The sequence below is a fragment of the Scophthalmus maximus genome, chromosome 1 (genome assembly GCF_022379125.1).
Source record: "Scophthalmus maximus strain ysfricsl-2021 chromosome 1, ASM2237912v1, whole genome shotgun sequence".
Lineage (NCBI taxonomy): Eukaryota > Metazoa > Chordata > Actinopteri > Pleuronectiformes > Scophthalmidae > Scophthalmus > Scophthalmus maximus.
Window position 1 is genome coordinate 31,643,226 of NC_061515.1, and position 25,865 is coordinate 31,669,090.

The 25,865-nt window shown below is 46.0% G+C and overlaps 3 protein-coding genes and 1 long non-coding RNA gene across 6 annotated transcripts; 3 read left to right on the forward strand and 1 right to left on the reverse strand.

The window, feature by feature from the left end:
• Nucleotides 1-1,271: 1,271 nt before the first annotated feature.
• Nucleotides 1,272-11,063, forward strand: vps16 (VPS16 core subunit of CORVET and HOPS complexes). Of its 2 annotated transcripts, none has more exons than XM_035638761.2 (24): nt 1,272-1,429; nt 3,418-3,506; nt 3,602-3,693; nt 4,133-4,261; nt 4,496-4,640; nt 4,747-4,862; nt 4,939-5,061; nt 5,157-5,212; nt 5,524-5,613; nt 5,749-5,920; nt 6,409-6,540; nt 6,613-6,740; nt 7,006-7,041; nt 7,297-7,405; nt 7,549-7,683; nt 8,403-8,511; nt 8,589-8,686; nt 9,053-9,157; nt 9,324-9,401; nt 9,531-9,617; nt 9,713-9,795; nt 10,107-10,203; nt 10,337-10,440; nt 10,516-11,063. In XM_035638761.2, exons 1-24 carry the CDS (start codon nt 1,380-1,382, stop codon nt 10,655-10,657), a joined length of 2,505 nt encoding a protein of 834 aa, XP_035494654.2. In that variant the 5' UTR covers nt 1,272-1,379; the 3' UTR covers nt 10,658-11,063. The 2 variants fall into 2 exon arrangements, with proteins under 2 accessions (XP_035494654.2, XP_047190351.1); XM_047334395.1 differs by lacking the exon at nt 1,272-1,429 and adding an exon at nt 2,372-2,575.
• Nucleotides 11,064-11,582: 519 nt separating this feature from the next.
• On the forward strand, nt 11,583-14,930 carry rgn (regucalcin). The gene is made up of 8 exons (XM_035630644.2): nt 11,583-11,722; nt 12,708-12,884; nt 13,591-13,773; nt 13,847-13,947; nt 14,107-14,221; nt 14,313-14,444; nt 14,531-14,685; nt 14,767-14,930. Exons 1-8 carry the CDS (start codon nt 11,686-11,688, stop codon nt 14,815-14,817), a joined length of 951 nt encoding a protein of 316 aa, XP_035486537.2. The 5' UTR covers nt 11,583-11,685; the 3' UTR covers nt 14,818-14,930.
• Nucleotides 14,931-15,097: 167 nt separating this feature from the next.
• Nucleotides 15,098-25,447, reverse strand: fmnl2b (formin-like 2b). Its single transcript, XM_035630631.2, has 28 exons — nt 25,315-25,447; nt 24,599-24,682; nt 23,992-24,072; nt 23,709-23,785; nt 23,532-23,615; nt 23,189-23,332; nt 22,988-23,114; nt 22,732-22,808; nt 22,422-22,515; nt 22,261-22,335; nt 22,013-22,123; nt 21,698-21,847; nt 21,510-21,611; nt 21,169-21,407; nt 20,433-20,521; nt 20,166-20,336; nt 20,064-20,084; nt 19,583-19,707; nt 19,262-19,464; nt 18,399-18,633; nt 18,242-18,310; nt 18,057-18,137; nt 17,745-17,874; nt 17,409-17,569; nt 17,224-17,325; nt 16,899-17,009; nt 16,597-16,720; nt 15,098-16,516 (listed from the first exon to the last, which is right to left on the reverse strand). The coding sequence occupies exons 1-28, from the start codon at nt 25,429-25,431 to the stop codon at nt 16,428-16,430; spliced, it is 3,273 nt and encodes a 1,090-aa protein (XP_035486524.1). The 5' UTR covers nt 25,432-25,447; the 3' UTR covers nt 15,098-16,427.
• LOC118309056 lies at nt 21,276-25,456 on the forward strand. 2 transcript variants are annotated; one of them, XR_004793392.2, is made up of 4 exons: nt 21,276-21,415; nt 21,497-21,876; nt 23,049-23,279; nt 25,318-25,456. It is a non-coding gene; the product is annotated as an uncharacterized LOC118309056 (long non-coding RNA). The 2 variants fall into 2 exon arrangements; XR_004793394.2 differs by having other exon boundaries at nt 25,035-25,440.
• The last annotated feature ends 409 nt before the right edge of the window (nt 25,457-25,865 follow it).

The window sequence follows — 25,865 nt, forward strand, 5'->3', positions numbered from 1 at the left end:
ACTGTGGAAATGTCCACACCCTTAACTCCTTCCCTGCCACAACTCACACACTGAACTTCTAACCCCCAACTCCTGTTTCTTATTGTTTCTTAATGTAGCTTATTGTTTCTTTTTGTTTCTTACTGCTTCTTATTGTTTCTTACTGTTTCCTGTTGATCAATAAAAAGACTAATAATCAATATGCTGATCACATCCAACACTGTCTTTATGAAAACACCATGAACAAAATGAATTTATTATAATTTGCAAAATGAAACAAAACAATCAATAACAATAAACATTATAAAATATATATTTTATTACATACATAAATAAAATTATTATATTATATGTATTATATTTAAAGAATTTTAAAAAGTCAAGCTCACTGTACATGTATGACTTTACATTTAGACATTTATACATACCTATTTAAAAATACATTAGAAAAAGATAACATCAATGAAAACATTCAAAATTAAAATTCAGTCTTTGATGAAGGACATTTTAAAATAATATCATCTGATAGAGTTGAAGTGAATAATTTAATCATCATGTTGTTTTATTTATTAGAAAATCCAGTAAAGGGTTAATTCTCTCTCTCTCTCTCTCCCACCCAGGGGGAGGGGTGTGTTGCCATGAAGACACAAGAGAGAGAGAGACAGACAGTTTGTTTCAGTTGCTTTCTCTCTCGTGTTTTGAAGATGAAGTCATCTGGAAGGAAACCTCCCTCCCTCCCTCCTCCTCCTCCTCCTCCTCGTCCTCCCTCCCTCTTCCTCTCTTTGTGTGTTTATGTCTCTCTCCCTCTGTTCGTGGAAACTGGTTTGTTCTGTGACGTGAAGTCAGAACAATAAAACATTCATAACATTCATAACCAGGTTTAATGTAAAGTTTCTCACTTTACAGTGGGGGGGGGGGGGGACTCCAAACATCTGAACCAGTTTTATAACATTTAATTACTTTACGTCATAAAATCACTTTTTTTTTCAAGTGAAGAAAAAATACTTGTATAGACTATACACTGAGTTGAAGAGGGTTAGGGTTAGGGTTAGAAACTTTGGTCCAAACTGTGTCAAAGTGTTTGGACTTAAAAAACAGTTTAATTCTTTGGTGAAAAATGATAATTAAAAAACATATACATAATATTTGTTCTGTTTCTGACATATTCATTCGATCAATACCAAACTATCAGAAACTATTCTGAAAACAGATTGATTCTTTAAAAAAGTAATTTTTATCTTTTGTTTTGTTTTCCTTCGGCCTGTGAGGCGCGTGTTGGCCTCCAGGGGGCGAGCACAGGAAATGAGTGCTGCCCATTGGACCGTAGAAGAAGAAAAAAGGCTGCTGCTGATCAGCTGACTGTCGAAGCTAACAGTGACGCTGAGCTCCGGGGAGGCGACATGTCGTTCATCACAGCTAACTGGAACCCGCTGGGAGAAGCGTTTTATCGGTCAGTTTGTCTTCTCTTTCCGCTCTGTCGCAGCAGCGGGACGCGGGCGGACAGTTGAATCTATCAGCACATTTTTCTTTCATCGGGTTCAGGTTTTAAATGTATTTTAGCTGACACTGCTAACGTTAGCTTCCGGCTGCATTAGGTTTAATTTGACGATGTTAGCTCTGTTAGCACTGTGATCGGACAGTTCATAACAGGTGTGCACCTGATTATACTTGCCAAACAACAGGTGACGTCAGAGAGATGACGAACTGAGCAGAAGTGTTCAACCAATCAGAATTTGAGCGTAGGCAGGGTTAGACGTCAGTGTTGGTGAGAGACATTAACGTTAAAATGATGGAAGTTTAAACGGAGTCTGGAACCACGTGACTTGAAGTGTGTGTGTGTGTGTGTGTGTGCGTGTGTGTGTGTGTGTGTGTGTGTGTGTGTGTGTGTGTGTGTGAGATTTTGAAAACACAATGTTTATTAAGATTTACCAGAGAACATCACGGTCCTCTACAAATGAAATGAAAAAAAACACACACAACAACAAAAGCAGAAAACCAGAATGATTCAGGTCATAAACACAGAGTGAAAGATGAGTCTCCTCCTTCACTGAACACAGACGTGGTGAAACATCACTGATTCAAAAACTCTTGTCTGTCGTTCATCAGAGAGGAACCTGAAGTCCACTCTCAGTCTGACTCTCACCAGAGACACTACATGTGTGTCAGCTCGTGTCAGGACACATTTCATATCTTGTCCTTCTGCTTTTATAGATCCACAACTTGACCTGACCAACCACAACATTCAGCAACTGACACTTCTCAGCATCTTGTTTTCTGTAGCCAGCACCAAAAATAAAAGCAGTCTCCGTAAACATTTCCCCACAGTCGAAAAACACGGTTTTTAACATGTTAAAAGAGGTTTGAGTCTGTGACAGTCCAGATAACAGTGAATGATGGTCTCCGTGTTGACAGAATGGACATGTGGAGGACACGTGGGATTTATCTTGGACAGAAAGAGATTCACCACCAGAGCCCCGTGGAGGATCCTCCACTGCAGGTCTCCAGACCTCTTGTTCACAAGAGTCTCCACACCGGCTCTGTCCCGTGGGAGTCTGTCCTCCCACACCATGTTCTTCCTCCCACCCAGCGACTTCCTGTGAGTGGCCAGAACACAGTGTCCGTACAAACCTTTCCCAGTTTGCATGTGAAAATCAGCAGCAGTGTCCGGTGGGTCAGCATGACGTACTGAAAAACCAATGTCCGGAAAAGGGTCCCCAGAGTCGGGGCCTTCGGTTCCATTAGAATAGTCCCGCAGCATCTCCTTCTCCTCACTGTCCATTCTGTTGTCCCACTCGTTCAGAATGGTCCTGGTGTGGCGGGCCGACCTCAGGCCTAGCAGGGAGGCCACTGCCTCCGTGTTTTGGAAACCAGGACCAGCAGCCTCCACGATCCCCCTCAGTTTCGTCACTCCAGCTCCCGTTAGCCTGTAGAGAGAGAGTGTGTGAGACTTCTTGTTAGGCCAAACCCTAAAGCTGGATTTATGCTCGACGAATTGGTCTGTGCGCACGGCGGTGACGTCAAAGCTGCTGACAAAAGACTATCTACACTGGTGGAACCACCACAAGAAGAAGAAACAGAAACGGAGCTGTGTTGGGATCGGTAGAAGAGGAAGAAATTGTGGTTTTAAACTTGTTTTCAGAAAAGCGACGTAAAGAAGAAGGTGATCCGTTGGTCCTCCGAACGACGACAGACACGTCGGGGCGTCCTGGGGAAACCTCCCCTCTTCTCCCTGAACAACATTGTCTGGCTCCAGCTTTCACTTTTAAACTTCACGGTGTGGGAGAGATCTCAACAGGGCCATGAATTATTCTCTGTTTTTACCATTTGTGAATATTGGCCTCATTGACGGATCATATGAACGTAGTTTTGCCTCCGACTCGTTCATATCTCTCTCTCTCTGTCTCAACCCTTGTTGTACATGTGCTTGTTTTTTTGCAGTAAAACTGAGCTGTATGAGATGAGCTGGAACTTACGTGATGGACTCAGAGACAGTTTGGTTGCTGCAGCTCCGTATGGAGGACCAATAGGTACACACTCACTCACTCACTCACTCACTCACTCACTCACTCACTCACTCACTCACTCACTCACTCTCTCTTGTGAACCCATCTCTCTCTCTCAGCTCTCCTCAGAGAACCTCACAGACGTTCTCCAAGTTCTCGTCCTCAGTTGGAAATTTATTCAGCGTCTGGAGTCGACATCGCCAGTTTCCCCGTGAGCACACACACACACACACACACACACAGACACAGACACTCAAAGACACAGACACACACACACAGACAGACAGACAGACAGACAGACACAAACACAGACAAAGACAGACAGACACACAGACACACATAGACAGACACCCACACACACACACACACACAGACAGATAGACAGACACACACACACGCACACAGACAGACAGACACACACACAGACAGACACACACACACACTTTAATCAATCACATTTTTCAAGTATCAGCTGCTGATCATAATGAACCTCTCTCTCTCTGTCTGACCTGTCTATCTCGGACCTGTCTGTCTCTCTCTCTCTGACCCGTCCGTCTCTCTCTCTGACCCGTTTGTCTCGCTCTCTGACCCGTTTGCCTCTCTCTCTGACCTGTCTGTCTCTCTCTGACCTGTCTGTCTCTCTGTCTCAGTGGAAGAGTGGTCCTGTGGTCCAGTTGGGTTGGACGGTCAGTGATGAGTTGTTATGTATTCAAGAAGACGGATCAGTTCTGATATATGATCTGTTTGGATCTTTCAAGAGACACTTCACTATGGGACAGGTTTGTCAACTAGTATGTTATCTAGATAACTAACCACTGTGAGACAGATCAATCTGTCACCTTGTCTGTTAACTATATAGCCAACCACTGTGGGGCATGTCAGTCTGTTAACCAGTCTGTTAACCAGATAACTAACCACTGTGGGGCATGTCAGTATGTCAGCTAGTCTATTATCTAGATAACTAACCACTGTGGGACAGGTCAGTCTGTGAAGTAGTCTTTTGTCTGAAACAGGAAGTGGTCCAGACTCAGGTATTGGAGGCCAAAGTTTTCCACTCTCCTTATGGAACAGGTGTTGCCATTGTAACCGGCTCCTCCCGCTTCACCTTGGCAACCAACATTGACGACCTGAAGCTCCGCAGATTACCTGAAGTCCCAGGTGTGTCTCTGACCTGTCTCTCTCACTCTATGACCTGTATGTGTCTGTGACCTGTCAGTCTCTCTGACCTGTCTGTCTGTCTGTCTGTCTGTCTGTCTGTCCTCAGGTCTACAGGGGAAGCCGTCCTGTTGGGTCGTCCTCACTCAGGACAGACAGACTAAAGTTCTTCTGTCCAACGGACCTGAACTCTACATCCTGGACAACACGTCCTGCACTGCTGTGGTGAGACAGACAGGCAGACAGACAGGTTGAGAGACAGAAAGACAGGAATCTAACCCCATCTTTCTCACTGTCTCAGTGTCCTCCAGGTTTCAGTCCACAGGTTGGAAACATCGTCCAGATGGCTGTGTCTTTCAGCTACAAATACCTTGCTCTCTTCACTGACACAGGACACCTTTGGACAGGCTCCTCCCATCTCCAGGTGAGCTGCTCTTCTGCCCAAATAGCTCCCAAATGTCTAACCTGAGGGGCGGGGTCTGTGTGGATGACTGACAGCTGATGTTTTTGTGTCTTTAGGACAAACTGAGCGAAGTTGACACTAAAAAGACGCCGACGCCCAAACATATGGTCTGGTACGTAAATCTGTCTCACTCTCTCACCTTTCTGTCTCACGTCCATTTACCTGTCTCACTCTCTCACCTGTCTGTCTCACGTTGGTCTGTCTCAGGTTCGTTAACCCGTTTCACTCTCTCACCTGTCTGTTTCACGTTCATCTACCTGTCTCACTCTCTCACCTGTCTGTCCCACGTTTGTTAACCCGTCTAACTCTCTCACCTCTCTGTCTCGCGTTCGTTAACCTGTTTCACTCTCTCACCTGTCTGTCTCATGTTGATTGTTAGTTTACCTGTCTGACTGATGTGTACCTGTCTCACTCTCCCTCTAGGTGTCGCAGACCCAAGAGTCAGCAGCCGTCTGTGGTGCTGATGTGGGACAGACTCCTCCTGGTGGCTGGAGTCTGTGGTGACACCATCCAATATCCTTCAAACCAGTTGAGACTGGACCCAGAACCAGTTGAGACTGGCAGAGGGATTAAAGAACTTCTCTTGTCGATTGTTCTTGTTCTCACAGAACTGGTGAGGGTTGTTTGACCCTTGACCCCTGACCTCAGGTTCCCCCTGGAGGATCCGTGTGTGTTGGTCGGAGAACTGGATGGAGTTCGGATCATCAGCTCGACCAATCAGGAGCTGCTACAGGAAGTTCCTCTGGTCTGTCAGGACATGTTCAAGATCGCATCCATGGCTCCTGGAGCTCTGCTGCTGGAGGCCCACCGGGAGTATGAGGTGAGACACCCGTCTGTCTGCTCTGGTACTGTCTGTCGGAATCAACACCCGTCTGTCTGCTCTGGTACTGTCTGTCTGAATCAACACCCGTCTGTCTGCTCTGGTACTGTCTGTCTGAATCAACACCCGTCTGTCTGCTTTGGTACTGTCTGTCTGAATCAACACCCGTCTGTCTGCTCTGGTACTGTCTGTCTGAATCAACACCCGTCTGTCTACTCTGTTACTGTCTGTCTGAATCAACACCCATCTGTCTGCTCTGATACTGACTGTCTGAATAATGACGATACATTTTTACGTTGTTTCTCACAGAACTGTTGTTTCTAACCCTGTGTGTGTGTGTGTGTGTGTGTGTGTGTGTGTGTGTGTGTGTGTGTGTGTGTGTGTGTGTGTGTGTGTGTGTGTGTGTGTGTGTGTGTGTGTGTGTGTGTGTGTGTGTGTGTGTGTGTGTGTGTGTGTGTGTGTGTGTGTGTGTGTGTGTGTGTGTGCAGAAGTCGAGTCAGAAGGCTGATGAGTACCTGAGGGAGATCAAAGAGCAAAGCATGCTGGGAGAAGCAGTCAGACAGTGTGTGGAGGCTGCAGGTCATGAATATGACCCCAGCACCCAGAAGTCGCTGCTGAGGGTGAGACAGACAACGACTGGTGAGACTGAACTGAGGTCAGTGTGACATGTAATGTGGTGTCTCCTCCACCAGGCGGCGTCCTTCGGGAAGTGTTTCCTGACAGACTTCAGTCCAGATCAGTTTGTGACGACCTGCAGAGAACTGAGGGTTCTGAACGGAGTCCGAGAGAACGGAGTGGGTCTGCCGCTCACACACACCCAGTATCCTCCACAGACAGACTGTGAGTCAGAAGTGTGTGTGTGTGTGTGTGTGTGTGTGTGTGTGTGTGTGTGTGTGTGTGTGTGTGTGTGTGTGTGTGTGTGTGTGTGTGTGTGTGTGTGTGTGTGTGTGTGTGTGTGTGTGTGTGTGTGTGTGTGTGTGTGTGTGTGTGTGTGTGTGTGTGTGTGTGTGTGTGCGCGCGCGTGCGTGTGCGTACTGTGTTCTCTCTGTTACCGTGGTGACAAACGCCTTGACCACTGACCTCAGATTTAAACAGATGACTCTACAGGTGCTGATAGACAGGTGAGTCTGCCCCTCCAACCTGTCTGTTTCTCACCTGACTGTCTGTACCTGTCTGACTGTTTATACCTGTCTGACTCTCACTTGACTGTCTGTACCTGTCTGACTCTCACTTGACTGTCTGTACCTGTCTGACTCTCACTTTTCTGTCTGTACCTGTCTGATTCTCACTTTTCCGTCTGTATTTGTCTGACTCTCACTTTTCTGTCTGTACCTGTCTGACTCTCACTTTTCTGTCTGTACCTGTCTGACTCTCAGGCTCGTGTATCGACAGTTTTACCCGTTGGCGATAGAAATGTGTCGTTACCTGAAGATTCCAGATTATCAGGGCGTCAGTCGAGTCCTCAAACACTGGGCCTCATGCAAGGTGACTGATCCTCACCTGTCTCACCTATAATTATATCATCTTCATTATCAATATCCAACAGGCATCTTTGTAGTTGTTACTTTTCAGACTTCGTTCCGCATGTTTGACATTCACCTGTGTGATGTCATTATGGGTGTGTCCAGGTGCAGCAGAAGGACCTATCAGATGATGCCATTGCTCGAGTGGTGTGTGTGAAGGTGGGAGACTCACCTGGCGTTTCGTACTCTCACATCGCTGCTAAGGCTTATGAGTGTGGACGCACTGAGCTCGCCATCAAGGTACCTTCACGTCTGATATGACTGTTTGACAACACTTCCTGTGGTCTGCTCTTAAAGAGACAGTGTGAGTTTGGTTTGTACTTTTGAAATGTCCTGGTGGTTAATGAGACAGATTCACTCTTTGGTCTTGTTGATACAACGATTGATTGATTGATTGACTGGTTCATGACCGACTTAGACAACTGTATTGTAGGTATAGAAATCTAGATATTACAGTGTTGATATGATAGTATTGAAGATCTTATAATATTGTAAATATAATAATGGACATACAGTATTTTAGATATTACACTACTGTAGAAATAAGTACTGTAGCTAGTACAGTATTGTGGATTTTAGTATTGTATTATACTATCGTAGATATGACAGTATTGTATAGTTTTCTAGATAATAGTGTATTTTAGATATTGGTATGTTTTTACATGCCATATTCCTATAAATTTACAATTATATATTTTACATATTTATTTATTTTTCTCTGGTGTCAGTTTTATCACTACACTATATATTTTTATCCATCTGTTTTTTAGATTTTCACATGTATTTTAAAATAACTCAATACTTTGTCTATACATATGATAAATTTGTGATGTGTATTATATATGATATGTTTCATTTATATCATATGTAATATATGTACATGTGATATATTAAATCTGATGTATATTATATATGATACATGTACATGTGATGTATTAAATGTGGTGTACTCTGTGTAGCTGCTGGACTCTGAAGCTCGCTCTGGAGAACAGGTTCCTCTGCTGTTGAAGATGAAGAGGAGTCAATTGGCTCTGAGCAAAGCTGTGGAGAGTGGAGACACTGACCTAGGTGAGTTGCTTGGCCCCGCCCCCTACCTGTCTGACAGATGGATGATGTCACTGATGATGTCACCTGTCTGTTGTCAGTGTACACAGTCGTCAGTTACTTGAAGAACGAGATGAACAGAGGAGATTTCTTTATGACCCTGAGGAACCAACCGGTCGCTCTGAGTCTCTACAGACAGGTGATCTTCATCACTCTGTACCTTCCTCTTCATCACTCTGTACTTTCACCTTCATCACTCTTCATTGCCTTCATCACTCTGTACCTTCACTCTTCATCACCATCTTCATCTCTACCTTCACCTTCATCACTCTGTACCTTCACTCTTCATCAACATCTTCATCTGTACCATCCTCTTCATCACTGTTCCCTCCTTCATCACTTTTGTCTCGTGGTCTTAATTAAAAACAACCTTCAAGTCTTGTGTTTAAATAAAATCTTTATCAGCCTCAGTAAATCAAAAAGTAGTTATTATGGATCGATTATTGATTGATGATTGTTATTGGTTGTTGATTGATGATTGATTGATTGCTTTGTGTGTTGTCAGTTCTGTAAACTTCAGGAGCAGGAGACTCTGAAGGATCTTTACAATCAGGACGATGATCATCAGGAACTGGCAAATTATTACGTCACCGCCAGTTACAGAGAGAAGGTAATGAGAGGTCGTCATGGAGACGAGCAAACACAGAACCTGTCTGTCTGTTCTCCTTTCTGTCTGTCAGTCTACAGAGTTTAGACAGTCATCTGTCTGTCTCTGTACCTGTCTGTCTGTCTGTCTGTTTGTCTGTCTGTTAACCTACCTGTTTGTCTGTCTACAGAGGTTAGACAGCCGTCTGTCTCTCCTGCAGAGCGCCATAGATGAATACAACAAAGCAAAGAATGAATTTTCTGCAAAGGTAACAAACATTGATTGTTTTCAGTTCCTGTTTCCTTGTTTCAAATCATTAATATAAATAAAGTTTCATCAAGATGTTTGATATGTGAGGATGCATCACTCGGTCTGATTTAGTTTTAACCTCCATTAGATGACAGAGGACGAAATGCGTCTCCTTCGTTTTCAACGGAAACTGGACGACGAGAAAGGGGCGGGGCTACTGGGACTGTCTCTCCAGGTAGGTAAAGGTTTATTCTGAGGTACAACCACTCAAAAACAAGTATAGGATGTTGTCACAGCCTTATGATGTCACTTCCTGTGTTCTGTCTCCAGGCGACCATGGAGGCTCTGCTGTCGTTAGGACTTCACAAACAGACGGAACAACTGTACAGAGACTTCAGGGTTCCTGACAAGAGGTGAGACAGGCAGACTACCTGTCTGTCTGTCTCTCTGTGCCTGTCTGTCTCTGTACCTGTCTCTCTCTCTCTGTAACTGTCTGTCTCTGTACCTTTCTGTCTTTCTGTGCCTCTCTGTCTCTGTACCCGTCTCTCTCTCTGTTTGACTGTCTATCTCTCTCTGTACCTGTCTGTCTCACCCTCTCTGTTTTTACCCGTCTATTTCTGTCTGTGCCTGTCTGTCTCACCCTCTCTCTGTTTACCTGTCTATGTCTCTCTGTGTCTGTCTGTCTCACCCTCTCTCTGTTTACCTGTCTGTCACACCTGTGCAGGTATTGGTGGTTGAAGCTGATGTCTCTGGCGGAGAAGGAAGAGTGGGAGGAGCTAGAGAAGTTCTCAAAGAGCAAGAAGTCTCCTATTGGCTACCTGGTAAGCAGCCCCGTCCCCTTCACATTGTTAATATCACTCTTTTAAATAAAGATTCAACGATTAGTGATTATATAATTCTAAATAAAGTTAGAACTACATGTCCCATGAGCCTCAGCTCCGTCTTTTTTTTTAGGCGTTTGTTGACGTGTGCATGAAGAGTAACAACAAGTATGAAGCCAAGAAGTACGTTTCCAAGGTGACGCCTGAGCAGAAGGTCAAAGCTCACCTGGCCGTCAGGTAAGATGGAACAACTGTGACAGCATCAGACAGGTGAGCCCGGGTCACTATGGTAACCCCTCCTCTTCCCCTCAGTGACCTTGAGGGGGCGGCAGATGCTGCAATCGAGCGCAAGAACGACGCAGAGATGGGGGCGATCCTTTCCAGGTGCTCCGCCTCCGACCGGCTCCTGATTGACAGGCTGAACCGAGCCAGAGCTGCCGCTGCCAAAAAGTGATCCTGTGCTTAAGTTGTGATTGGATAGCAGATGAGAACCTGTTGTCATCTTCTCCTTCATGTGCACTAATGTCAGATGTGACAATGTATCGATTGATTATCGATCTGTCGGTTTGACCTCCCGTCCCTCAGTAAGTCCCGCCCCCCGTGTTGCTTCAGGTCCAGTTTAGATGGACTCATCCAGACCTCCAGGACCGGATCCAGGACCGGGTCAGTGGCGTCCTACAGGACTTTCTACTCGAACCCACAAACATAAACCAGATGTTTAACTTGAACTTATTATTGGAAACTGTAACATGACAGATCTCAGACTGTGACCACTTCCTGTTTCAGCTGCGTCACAGCTGTGAGCACTTCCTGTTGGTGTAGCTTCACATTAAAAGCTTGTCAGAGCCGGTTGGATATTTTATTGTGAAAAGACTTAAATCATTTCTTTGTAAATTCTATCATTTTTGTTTTTGTTTGAGATCTGTCTCTCTCTCTCTGTAACTGTCTGTCTCTCTCTGTACCTGTCTGTCTCTGTACCTATCTGTTTCTCTGTACCGGTATCTCTCTCTGTAACTGCCTCTCTCTCTGTATCTTTCTCTCTGTACCTGTCTGTCTCTCTACCGGTCTCTCTCTCTGTAACTGTCTCTTTCTCTCTGTACCTGTCTCTCTGTACCCGTCTCTCTCTTTCTCTAACGCTCTGTACCTGTCTGTCTCTCTCTCTGAACTTTCTGCCTGCTCTCCCTCGCCAGTGGATCGGTTGTCATAGAGATGTGGTCACATGATGTCATGGCTAATGATTATTGATTTTCCATCAGCTTACTTAATCAATATCCCACCTCAGACCTTGGTGATGTGAACCAATCACATGTCTTGATTTGAGCTACCCGTTTTATAATGAATAATTAAAACATTTAAATTATAAAATAAATATTTTTTAAAAAACACTGATCAGTCAATAATCAACTGTCAGTGACGGACTCTGACGAGTCGGTTGACCTCAGGTTGGGAGGGGCGGGGTCACGGAGGAGCTCCAGTCGGCTGATGGGCGAAGATCTGCGGCAGCAACTTACTCCACCAGGTCGGTTTTTATATATTACCACTTTTATTTGAATATGTACTTGAACACAATCTGAAGAAGTACTAATGTGAAGTACCGTCCGGCGGAGTCGGAGTCTCTGGATCCCGGACTTTGAGAAACAAAATCTGAATTTGTTTACGGAAGTGAAATATGAGTCAATCTTTACATCGACGTTCAGCTCGATAACACAGCGACTTCACTCCGCTCGGTCCCGGTGGATGTGTGACCCGAACCCGAACCGTCCGACGGCCGAACCGAGGTCACCGAGTCAACACCGTGAAACCAGTTGTTTGTCGCTGTGGCGTCAGAGTGACGTGGAACTGGAAGTTAACTTTTAGTTCTAATATTAATTTGACACTTGACATTCGGGAGGACTTTGAATTTGAAATTCTACGTCAGAATTCCTTACATTATTATCATATTCATTAATTTTGTTTAATTTATATATATATACACATTTCTATTTGTTTATTTAAAAAAATATTTGAGATGAAATCGCTTCTTACGGCTGTTACCGTAATGTCGGGTATAAACAACTAGAACTGACGGAATACTGCAGTATTACTTCATTTTAATAGACTTACTGAAGTATAATGTGCAGTATTAATTCTCAGTACCTGTAGTATTATGTTTACCACAGTTCTCTACATAAGACTTTATGCAGCAGACTATAATGCGTAAAATACTACAAAGTACGGTTTTATTGTGTGATGTACTACACAGTACTGTACTTGATATCTGTTGAAAGCTGCTGTAGTTATGAATTCACACCACGGGGGCAGCAGTACATTGTGTAGTACTGGGTTGTGAAAGTATTACTTCTTTATATCCTGTATTACATGGAACTTTATTGAGTAGTATAATGGTACTGTTTATGTGATAATAATTGTTGTATATTGTGTAGTATCTAGTACTTAGTAGTTTTTTTGTTTTGTTGTACTGGGTATGAGTGACTGAGGTGAATCCTGCTCTGTGATTGGTCCAGACAAACGGGTGAAGATGTCTTCAGTACAGGTAGAGTGTGTGGTGAAAGCGAGCGCTCTGATTGGTGAGGGGCCAGTGTGGGAGGAGTCAGAGCAAACTCTGCTGTTTGTTGACATCGCTGGGCAGAAGATCCACCGCTGGAGTCCAACGACCAATCAGATCCAGTCTGTGGAGACAGGTCGGCCAATCAGCATGCAGGAAACATTCAACTGATTTTATTTGCACAAGTAATCACCTGTCTGCAGCCTGTTTGTAACCTGTCTGTCTCACCCATCTGTCTTTCTGACTGTCCGTAACCTGCCTGTAGCCTGTCTGTCTCATCAGTCTGTCTGTCTGTCTGTCTGTAACCTGCCTCTCTCACCTGTCTGTCTGTCTGTATGTAACCTGTCTGTCTGTCTCACCCGTCTGTCTGAAACCTGCCTGTAACCTGTCTGTCTCCTCCATCTGTCTGTCTGTCTGTCTGTAACCTGCCTGTCTCACCTGTCTGTCTGACTGTCTGTAAACTGCCTGTAGCCTGTTTGTCTCATCTGTCTGTCTGTCTGTCTCATCCGTGTGTCTGTCTGTCTGTCTCATACGTCTGTCTGTCTGAAACCTGCCTGTAACCTGTCTGTCTGTCTGTCTGTCTGTCTGTCTGTAACCTGCTTGTCTCACCTGTCTGTCTGACTTGTCTGTAAACTGCCTGTAGCCTGTGTGTATCATCTGTCTGTCTGTCTGTCTGTCTCATCCGTCTGTCTGTCTGTAACCTGTCTTTCTCATCCGTCTGTCTGTCTGTCTGTAACCTGCCTGTCTCACCTGTCTGTCTGACTGTCTGTAAACTGCCTGTAGCCTGTCTGTCTCACCCGTCCGTCTGTCTGTCTGTAACCCGTCTGTCTGCCTGTCGACAGGTGACACGGTTAGCTTTGCGGTCCCTCGCAGGTGCGGCGGTTACGCTGCAGGTGTCGGTCGCAGCATCGTGGCTGTTGATTGGTCGACACAGATGATGACATCAATGTTGGAGGTTGACCAGGACAAACCAAACAACCGACTGAACGACGGGAAGGTGGATCCGATTGGACGACTGCTGGCAGGTGAGTTCGGTCACCTGCTCACCTGTGTCATGACATGTGACTGTTGCCATGGTGACGGTGTGATGTGTCTCAGGTACGATGGGGAAGGAGACGGGACCTGCGGAGGATGAAAGACAGCAGGGGTCACTGTTCTCTGTGACCTCTGACCTCACTGTGACCAGACACCTGAGCCAGGTAAACTCGCCCGTCTCACTCAGGTGGACATATCTAATGGAATGAACTGGTCTTTGCCCTGTCTGTCTCTCTGTGCCTGTCTGACTCTCAGGTGAACATATCTAATGGAATGGACTGGTCATTGACCTGTCTGTCTCTCTGTGCCTGTCTCACTCTCAGGTGGACATATCTAATGGAATGGACTGGTCTCCTGATCAGAAGACGTTCTTCTACATCGATTCTTTGTCTTTGACCGTTGACGCCTTCGACTACGACTCAAACACCGGTCACCTTGGTAACCATGTATTTATACTGCAGTACATGTGTGTACTTGTACTGCAGGGGATTAATATTAAGTGTTTTTGTTTCTGTTGGTTGTTGCCTAGGTAACCGCCGTGTGGTGTACCGTATGGAGGAGGGGGAGGGGCTTCCTGACGGGATGACTGTTGATGTTGAAGGTCGTCTCTGGGTCGCCTGTTACAATGGAGGACGAGTCATCAACATCGACCCTGATACTGGTGAGACTGGTCCCACTGATCAGTATTGATTATATTGGTTCTTACCTCCCCATGGTGATGATGATGAAGGGGATCTGTTGTCTCAGGTATGCGGCTGCAGACAGTCTCTCTCCCAGTGATGAAGACCACTTCCTGTTGTTTTGGAGGTCCAGACTACTCTGACCTCTATGTGACCTCAGCCTCTCTAGGCCTCGACCAATCAGAGAGAAGAAAGCAGCCGCTGGCAGGACACACTTTCAGGGTGAGACTCAACCAGTCACCTGTCTCACAGACTCACCTGTCTCACTGACTCACCTGTGTGTCGCTTTGTGTTTGTGTACAGGTGAGAGGACTCAGGGTCAAAGGTCGAACTTCCAACTCCTTCTCAGGATGATGTCAATCAAATCAGGGCAAAAACAACAGGAAGTGACCAATGATATTAACAAGGTGTAATTCAGGAATGTTTGAAATAAATAAATGATGGATGTGATGTCCAATGAGAAAGAAGGAAACTGTGACTTCGATGTTCAACAGCTAATCAGAGTCACTGAATCTTTTCATATTCACTTTGTATAAATAGTGAAAATCTGACCTGTTAATGAAGGATTGTGGGTAATGCAGTTTATCAGGTCACGTGACTTTGAGGCCAAATGTACAACAGAGACACGACAGCGTCATGTGACAGGGTGCGTTTTATTTACACACCAACAAACACTGAACATTACGAGCTACACAACTTTCTAAAAAATGTTTATTCATGTAGAAAAACTTTGTGCTGTTTGTCTCATTTTAACTTGAAATGAAGGTCATAGGTCAGGAATAAGTCACATTTGGGAGGAGGGGGGGGGGGGGGGACTCGGTAGACCAACAAGGACACCAGGAGATGACAGGTGAGACGTGCCCTGTATGTTTCTATTTCTCAGTGTGAGCATCAGTCCGTCTGTAGCTCAATACTGCCTCTGTTGGTCTGTCCAGGTGTGTCCAGTTAAACCCGTCGAGAACAACATGTTTGACTTGATTGACGACTGGGCTGTGATGTCAGTGTGGCGTCAGGGTCGTGTCAGTGTGGCGTCAGGGTCGTGTCAGTGTGGCGTCAGGGTCGTGTCAGTGTGGCGTCAGGGTCGTGTCAGTGTGGCGTCAGTGTGGCGCCAGGGTCGTGTCAGTGTGGCGTCAGGGTCGTGTCAGTGTGGCGTCAGGGTCGTGTCAGTGTGGCGTCAGTGTGGCGCCAGGGTCGTGTCAGTGTGGCGTCAGGGTCGTGTCAGTGTGGCGTCAGGGTCGTGTCAGTGTGGCGTCAGGGTCGTGTCAGTGTGGTGTCAGGGTCGTGTCAGTGTGGTGTCAGTGTGGTGTCAGTGGTCTACTGTAGCGCCCTCTGTAGAGCGATGTTTCACACTGGGGCTCGCAGCTGAACCGGTTTCACATTTAGAACAAGAAGCTCTGAGTTCCTGTGTCACACATGGTGCTAGCTAACAGGCTAACAGCAGGAAGAAGGGGCGGGTTTTAGGGCGATGAGTCACAGTAGAACACAATGTGGTGAAAGGATAGAACCCTGTACAAGACACAGACTGAAGGAACCTACAACAACCTCTGACCTACTGACCGACATTTTAATCTAGGGGGTGCTGTGACCCCTCAATCTTTCCTCACTAACCATGTGACCCGATTCATAGTCCTGATTGTTTCAGCTCCACACTGCTCTGCTCTTCAGCGCCACCTGTGGTCAGAACCTACAGCTCCTCCTCCTCGACCCTTTTTCCAGTGTCTGTCAATCATTCGTTGACGACCTTTGACCCATTGTCAGGAGCCTTGGTGGATCACATGATGTTCGTCAGAAGAACTTGTTCAGACTCAAGCTAATTTGAGTAGTTATCAGGTCAGAGGTCAGAGGTCAGGTGGTGTCTGGGCACCTAGTCTGTGCAGAAACTGACAAGTTGTTATGTCATCAGTTCACAAATGTTCAAAGTGCTAATTGGTCCCGTGGATTGTAAGTGGGCGTGGCCATCTCTCTCAGTAGTGCTCCTCCGTGTGGGCGGGGTCACAGAAAAAACGAGAGCTGCGTTTGGCCGATCGAGCCGTAAATGGGACGGTCTTTAGAGCTGCGGGGACGAAACAAGCAGCCAGTCAGATGACAGATGTGGAGCAGCTGGTGTGATGTGTTTACATGCTCAGAGTTTACCTGTGATGATGTCTTCCAGTGCTCCGTCCTTCCCCTCATAAACATGGCGGCTGTCTTTTCCCTGTCGTCGTCTCAGCTCCGTGATCAGCTCCTGCTGCTGCCTCTTCCCCCTGTGGGAAGGAGACTGTGGGGGGGGGGGGGGGGGGGGGTATTTAGTTCAACCCTTAAACATCAAGCTACAAATTAAGATTTCCTTGTATTAAACTGTCCTAAAAGAAAAGTTGAAAAGTGACGTTGCTTGGTTCAGGTAGAGAGAGAGAGACAGTTGACCCTGGTCAGGAGGTCAGAGGTCAGAGTCTCACCTTCGTCTCTTCCTGTTGTTGTTGTTGTTGTTGTTGTTGTTCCTCCTGCTCCAGTTTTTCCAACAACATCTGCTCCTGACGCCTCCTATGGTCATTCTCCTCCTCCGCCAACTACACAGCCACACACACATTTAACACATTAAATATACAGTCATTATTGATCGTGTGTGTGTATTTTTGTGTGTCAGCACTCATGGTGACTAATGCAATGATTCAGAATCAGAAACACTTTATAGATCGACTGAGAAAACTAGGTTGATTACCTGAAAGTTAAACATTGTAGTACTACTGGGGAAGGAGCTTTCCTTGAGTCGTGTTTACTTACCCTATACGCTTTAATGAAGCGAACAAAGATGGGGAAGAAGACGGACGGCGGCATCGTCTTAGAGCTCTCTCCGAAAAACTTGACTGCATCTTCAAATGCGTCCTAAATCAATCAATCAATCAATCAATCAATCAATCACTAACTACATTTTCATCACATCAGTTTCACAGTGTGTGTGTGGTCACCTGTGCAATGCGAGCGTCCTCCTGCAGTTTGCTGAGTCGTGACTCGTGTCTGCTGATGAAGTCTTTGAGTGTTGCGTTGTGCTGAACACTGAACTCTCTCCAGGTGAGTTCCATCCCACGCTGCAGCTCCTTCACATCACACAGCACGTTCTCCAGACTCACTGACACACAGGCAGACAGACAGGTGAGCTGCCTGTCTGCCTGTGTGTCATGTCTCACTGCTGCTGTCTCATGTCCTGTCTCATGTCATGTCTCATGTCCTGTCTCATGTCATGTCCCATTTCAGATCTCATGTCCTGTCTCAGACACTGTGCTGTGATTGGCTGACAGACTCACCTGCAGCAGCCTTGTCGACGTAGTGAAGCTCGTTAAAAAACAGAGACACTGCAGAATATTTCTCTCTCACCACGTTGGCGATGTAATGAAGCAACGTCTGTTTCCTGTCGGTCGACTTCGTATCCAGTAGCTACACACATACACACACACACACACACACACACACACCCCGTCTGTTTGTGTGTTTGTTTGTTAAATTGTGTCAAGGACCAGGACAAAAAGGATTTGATAATAATAATTGTGAAAATTAAGTAATATTGATGATAACGGGTGATGAAAATAATCAGACTCAGATCTGTGTGTGTGTGTTACCAGGTCTAAACTCTGTAGTTTGAATCCATACACTGCTCCTCTCTTACTACTGTTCATGTAGTTTCCCAGAGCCAAGATGATCTACAACAACACAGAAAATCATACATGTAACATAGAACATTAACCCTTGATCTGTGTGTGAATATTCATATATATATATGAATATATACTGATTGTATTCAAACCTCCAGGATCTTCTTCAGCTTCTGAGACGACTTTATGGAAACTGAAGCAGCGATGATGGCGTGGAGTTGCTGAGAGGAAACACAACACAGTGAGACAGGTCACGTCTACCTGTCTGTAAACACACTCTCTTCCTGTCTCTCTGCCTGTGCGTCTTACCGGAGTTAACATCTGGACGTTGTCAGTGAAGTTGCCCATGAACGTCATGATGGACATGCGCTGACTGAGTCTCTCGATGCGACTGAACTGCATCATGAATCGGTCTTCATCGCTCAAAGCCTCCAGAGGTTTTCTGTCTCTCTCATATTGTCGCAGCATCTTCACCTCGGCCTCCGTCGGCAGGAAACGCATCAGACACTCCACAAAGTCCACTCGCACCGTCCGCAGGTCGAACCTGCACAACCAGGAACCACATCATCAGTACCCACTCAGCAGCATGAACACACCTGTGTGATGTCATCACCGTCGTCCTTCACTGGCCCCAGTGCTGCTGCCTGGAGCTGATTACTGATCTAAACCTGTCAGCCATGTTTGATCCAGACCTGGGTCACACCTGAGCTGTGGCCCCATTCAGGGGATAGGCCACACGCCTTCAGAGGCCTTCAGAGGCCCTTCAGAGCCCCTTCAGAGGCCCTTGAGATGCACTTCAGAGTCCCTTCAGAGGGCCTTCAGAGCCCCTTCAGAGGCCACTGCTTTTTAAACATGTACCGTTAGCTACACGATACTTTTAGATGTTATGAAGCCTGATACTTACATTTGAAAGTATGTTTTCTGTTCACGTTATCGTTGGACGTGGTTATTTCCCTTCCTAACCGACCTTGCTGATGATCCTTTGTTGCGTGGGCCTAGAAGGCAGCGTTTGAATTAGCCAATGAAGTGGGTCGACCGAGTCGTGACGCCGTTAAGCAATCGGACTACAAATGTAGCCTCGGAAGGAGGCGGAGCCTGAATTTGGATACAGCTCTGGTCTCCTGGTGATTCAGTGTCACTGATTTGTGTTCTTATTGGTGCAGATGACCTACGTGTGAATGGCCCGGCAGATGACCTCTGACCCTTGGCCGGCCTTCCTCAGAGTGATGGCCAGGTTTTTGGATCTGTTGGCCTCAAGAAGAGAAACTTTAGATGGAGCTTTCTGAGGAAGTTTCTGTCGGGACAGAGTCAAGTCGACCGCCGGACCCTGAGCCTTCGTCTTAAACAGCTCCTCGAACCCCTCGACATCCAGGTCCTGAGAGGGAGACAGGTGATAAGGAAAAGACGGGTAATCAATACACAGCTCCTCAAACCCCTCGACATCCGGGTCCTGAGAGGGAGCCAGGTGATCAAAGAGACGGACAGGTCCTTACCTGCAGGATGGACTCGTCATCGACGTCGTTGAAGACGGTTCCGTTGATCTGACTGGGCTTCAGAGCGACCCAGTTCAACACGGGCAGCCGGAACTTGGTCTGGATCGGCTTCTTAATCTTTACCGCTGTACGAGACAAGTGAGGATACAGAGACAGGTGACATTCTATGAAAACACTTGTTTGACATTTCCCACTGTAACTCTGCCTGGAGAACAAGTGCTAACCACTGACCCCTGACCTTATCACCTGACCCTAACCACTGACCCCTGACCCCTGACCCTGATCTCAGAACTGATTCTCTGAAGATGAACCTGGAGGTTTTTGCTGTCGTGTCTGTGGTTTAGTGTTTTAATCATCTTTGATATGAATTCACTTCTTGAGCCACAGATGAACAAGTGATGGTGTTGGTGTTTTAATCATCTTTGAGACACAGATGAACAGAAGTCAGCTGAAGAACTGGAGATGAAGTGATGACACTTACAAAATAACTTGAGCGGACCCTCTGTGAGAAGACAAAGAGAAACATGGATGTGTTAGTAAAGTGAAAAGTGTCCTGTTGAACAAACACCAGTGTTCGTCTCACCTGCCAGTCCGGAGTTAAAGATGACTGTCGGTGACCCCCCCGACCCCGGGAGAGGGGGGGCCACGGGCGGAGGAGGGGGGGGCATCGGGACGGAGGAGAGCTCGCTGGTTCGACAGGGTGGGGGAGGGGGAGGAGGGGGGGGCGGTGGTGTAGGACACAGGCCGTTGGATACTTTGAAAACAAAGAAGCGAGGAAAAGTTTGATCGTTCTCAGGTGAATGTGACGTTTGATCAGATGAGCGTTCTGATTGGTGGAGCTGAAACACACCTGTGCCTGGCATTGGTGGTGGAGGAGGAGGGGGAGGGGGTGGGGCCAGCATCCCTGGCCCCAGGCTGTGATAGGCTATGGTCTCAGGGCTGGAGAAACCAATCAATAATCAATCAACAACAACAAATGGCTCAGTCAATGGTCAAAGTTACAAACCCTCCGAGAGGATAGTTATCAATAAAACATTACAGTTAAAGGTGTATTGATCCTTTTTGTTACTTAGCAACAGCTAACCTTTCTTCCATGTGATCACAAACAGAACAAAGTCACAAGTTGTGAGGCTCCTCAGGGTTCTGTTATTGGTCCTTTACATTATTGATCCTCAGAACAACAGAAGTTATTAACTAGTGAAGAAGTAATGTGTTACTTAAACCTGCATCTATTCTTCTTTGTATCTTTGTCGGTTTGTGTTTGTATATATATATGTATATATATATATGTATATATATATATGTATATATATATATATATATATATATATATATATGTACATATGTTGTATTTGTACATTTCTTAATTGGCCACTCTGAGGCAGCAAAACAAAAAATCACAATAGACGCATGACAACGTTTATGTTGGTCAACAGATGGTCAGTTATGTGATTACATGTAATAATTGATGATAGTGATAGAATATATTCATATTGATATTAATAGGAATTATTGTGGTTCCTCAGCGTTCTGTTATTGGTTCTTAATAAGTCATATATTTACAGCAACACTTGCTCTGGTCTCACCTGGGGGACAGGTTGTGGCAGGGTGGAGGTGAAGGGGAGGTGGAGTCAGCCACCCCCCCATCCCCCTCTCCTCTCTGGGGTTGAGGAGCTCCAGGTCCCCCCGGTCCCCCCGGTCCTCCCGCCTGCTGCGCCTCCTGAGTCTGACGCTCCAGACGACTCTGACGGCGGATAGTCTGGTCCTTCTCTCGAACCATCCGCCGCAGCGTGTGCACCTGAGAGTTGGCGTTGGCGTACACGTCCTGCACAGGTGAGTACAACGTGTGTCAGACGGCATCATTGTGTACAACGTATTCTGTCTCCATGGTGACTGACTGTACGGTTTCCATAGTGACGGCACTGACCCGGACTTGATCCAGCTCCTTGTTGGTTTGCATCAGTTGTTTCTCCAGTTCAACGATTTTCAGCATCGCTTCATTCTCCACGTCCAGAAGACGCTCTGACATCTGAGGACAGAGAGAGAAACGGGTCCAGGTCAGGACGACACCTGTCCATCTCACCACCGGTCTGTCTCTCCAGCTGTCTGTCTCACCGTGCCCAGGTTCTCCTCCAGCTCCTCCACTCTTTCCAGAGCAGCAGTTTTGGTCTCGGCGTCCTCCAGCAGCGTCCCCACGTCAAACACGTTGTCCAGATACGCCTGAATCTGAACCTGCAGCCTGTCGCTCTCTGTGTGCTTCAGCCTCTGAGGGGAGACAGGAGAGAGAGAGACAGGTGAGTGAGACAGAGACAGGAGAAGGAGAAGGAGACAGGTGAGTGAGACAGGAGAGGGTGACAGAGACAGGAGAAGGAAACGGGCCTCAGGTGAAGCCATGTGATTGGCTCAGAGCGGATCATGTGACCACGTTACCTCCAGGTGCTCGTCCAGGTTCAGTTTGGTGAAGTCATACTGAAGATGGACTCTGAAGTTCATGTCCTCCACCGAGTGAACCACGATGTTAATGAACTGCATACAGGCTACCTGTGACCATCACCACGGCAACAAGCAATCCTTAACATGTTGATGTCACACTTATGTCATGACTCATTTTAGGAGGAAGTGACATCTTTAATAACAGTAAAATATGAATATTATACAGATAATATTGATCAACTCACCAGGAAGTCGATGTTGTCGTCTTCATTCTTAAAATGTTCCATTAATTTCTCAAATCGCATTGACTCTGAACATACCTGGAACAATTCAATCAATCAATCAATCAATCAATCAATCAATCAATCACATTGATTACATTCACAAAGGTCACATGTTGTCGTACAGTCTTAAAGTTGTCGAAGGCTGACAGGATGATCTCGTGACCTCCTCTGACCAAACACACGGCAGCTAACAACTCCAGCACCAGGGCCTTCGTCCTGAGGGGGCGGGGCAAAGAGAGGGGGCGGGGTTATACTATACGGTGTCTCCACCTTTGTTTGTACTATGGGTTAGGTTCTGCAGTTAACCATTAATAGTTAATAGTTAACAGTTAGCAGTTAACAGTTGATAGCAGTTAGCAGTGAACAGTTAATAGTTCGCAGTTAATAGTTAGTAGTTAGCAGTTAATAGTTAATAGTTAGTACTGTACTGACCTCGGGTTCCTGTTGTTAAGGCTCAGGGCGATTTCGTTGACAGCGTGAGGATGTGACATCACCATGTTGAAGCCATACTGAGGATGAGGATGATGTTATCACGATCATTTATATGGAACGAATCCCGTTCAATACTTTATGTATGACAACATCTTTACATGAATGACACCACCTTCTTAAAGAATAAAGCTTTTTCATTATGGAGAAACTTGATCAGTTCAGAGAATGATTGATTAGGATGATTAGTTGTTTTTACCTGGTAGTTCATGATCGCTCTCAGACACATGATACAAACATGAACGTCGTCTTTCTTACAGACGAGTCGTGAGTTCTTCAGAGTTCGACGACTCGGCAGCGTGTTGGAGCGAGTCACCAGTGTGGAACTACAACCACAGAGGTCAGAGTGAAGATCGTCATCAACTTCGTATGAATTTAACTTACATTAACTCTCTGTTACCTGATGGAGTGTCGAGCTGCCCGGGGGACAGAGGAGGACGGGGAGGGGAGGCTGCAGTCGCCATGGAGATCCTCTATGGACCGACTCCAGGGTGAGTCAATAGATGAGACGTCACCGCCTGCATCTGACTGCTCTCCGTCAAACCTGAATATGAAAAACATGAATTAACATATATACAGAGCTATATAGAGACCAATACATGATCATATAAAGACAAACATTAGATCACATTTAAATCTAAACAACTAACCCTGAACCACTAATGGAGACATTTAGACCCCTAACCCCCAAATCCATAATCCCCAAACTCCCTAATCTCCAAACCCCCTCATCCATAACTCACGTGACGGCATATTGAGCGAAGGAAAGATACTCGACCAGAACGTCGAGACCTCGGTTCTCTTCATTAAGGAACTCTCTGACCCACCTTCATCCAAAGAGAGAGAGACAGGTTAGAGAGAGAGACAGACAGACAGGTGGTCAGAGAGACAGACAGGTGGTCAGAGAAACAGACATGTACCCAATGTGGTTTGTACGAAGAGAAATCTCGAGCTCTCTGAGACTTTGAGTCGACTCCTGTACTCGTCTTCTGAACTTCTGCAGACAGACAGGTGGACAGACAGACAGGTTACTATCACACAGACTGGTTAATAAAAGAGAGAGAGACAGGTTAGTAACAGACAGGTCAGTAACAGACAGACGGGTTAATAAAAGACAGGTCAGTAACAGACAGATGGGTCCGTAACAGACAGACAGGTCAGTAACAGACGGGTCATTAACAGACAGACAGGTGATCATCTCACCTTGCGTGTCACCCCAGGGTCCAGGAAGCCTCTCAGTTTCTGGATGTAGGTGTGTGGAGGGTTCTTCACCTGAAACCTCTCCTACATCAAACACACGCAATCTCATTGGATGACATCAGACATGAAGCCTGGTTCGAAATATGAAAGTGGATGTTCCATGTGATCATATACAGACGTCTGATGATCATTTATTTAAGAATGAATCAAAACATTCACAACAATAACACTAAATATACAAAATGGCTGCAACACCAGCAACATTTTGACCTTCTTCCCACAAACCAACTACTAACTATTCTTAACTAACTACAACAACAGTAACTAACCCTAACCCTACTAACTAACATATGTAACAATTAAAACGAGTAATTAACCATAACAACTTCTAACCATATCTTACCAACCACTTACTATCACAAACTAACTATAATATAGTCAACTAACCATACAACTACTAACTAAAATAAATATCCTAACTTACCATAGGTAACTATTAAAACTACTAACTAACCATTAAAAACCACTAACTGGCCACAACTAACACAAACTAATTAGCATCGTAAGCACCAACAGATTCAAACTCAGTAACTTTATTAGCAACGCCCACCTGATCGCAGATCAGCTCCCACTTCTTCTCGTTGTCATAGGAACGCAGAAGACGAACCTTATCAGGCGGCAGGTTCATCGAGTTCTGAAACACAAGTTAACGTTTTAATATCGTCTGCAAAAACAGGCTGACCCTGACCCAGACCCTGACCCAGGTTGGACCCAGGTTTGAAACCGAGCAGGAGGAAACAGGTTCTTAATAAAAATATATATTTCAGAAATCTTTGATGAGAAACTCTAGATTAACTGTCTACATTGAACTGACTCGTGTCTGAAGAATCTGGTGTGGAACCCGGTTGGTTCTGATGTTCTCACGGTACCAGATGATCTGGTGCTGTGAGATGTTTATAGAACCTTTAACTTCGAGAACTCAGCTGAATCATCAAACATGATTATATTTAGGATTTAAAATTGTGATGATTACGTCAATACTCTAGGAGCAGAACCAATGAGAGATGAGAACATGACCCTACGACCCTCTGACCCATGACCTCGTGTAAGACAGGAGACGTGAGGCATCGCTTCCTCTGAGACATAATCTCAACCTGTATCCTGTGCACTTGTGTACTTGTTGTGTATCATGTGTACTTGTTGTGTGTACTTGTTGTGTATCCTGTGTACTTGTTGTGTGTCCTGTGTATTTGTGTACTTGTTGTGTGTCCTGTGTACTTGTGTACTTGTTGTGTGTCCTGTGTACTTGTCTTCTTCTGTACTCACCAGTGCGATGGAGAACCTCTCCTCCAGCTCGGCGGCGTCGGGCATCGGGAGTCGAATCGGTGCAGCTCTGGACCGGATCACAGCCAACTGGCTCTCCATGCTCTCTGCGTTCCCCATCACACACACATACACACACACACACAACACACACACCGAGCGGAGCGAACACACCCACCTACAACAACACACTTAGCAGACACACAGCAGCAGGAACATGTGGTCGGCCATCGCAGAGGGAACATACGGAGGAGGAGGAGGAGGCCTGTCTCTCTGTCTCTGTCTGACTGTCTCTCCTGTCTCTCTCTCCTGTCTCTCTCTCCTCCCGTCTGATGGAACAGATCGTCTCTCTACCTCCTCTGTCTCTCTTTGTCTCTCGTCCTTTCTGCCGTTGCTGCTGCTGCTGCTGCTGCTGCTGCTGATGATGATGATGATGATGATGGTGATGATGATGATGCTGCTGCTGCTGCTGCTGCTGATGATGATGATGATGCTGCTGATGATGTTGATCCAGATGAAGCTTCGCTCTGCTGCCGTTTGTGTGTGTGTGTGTG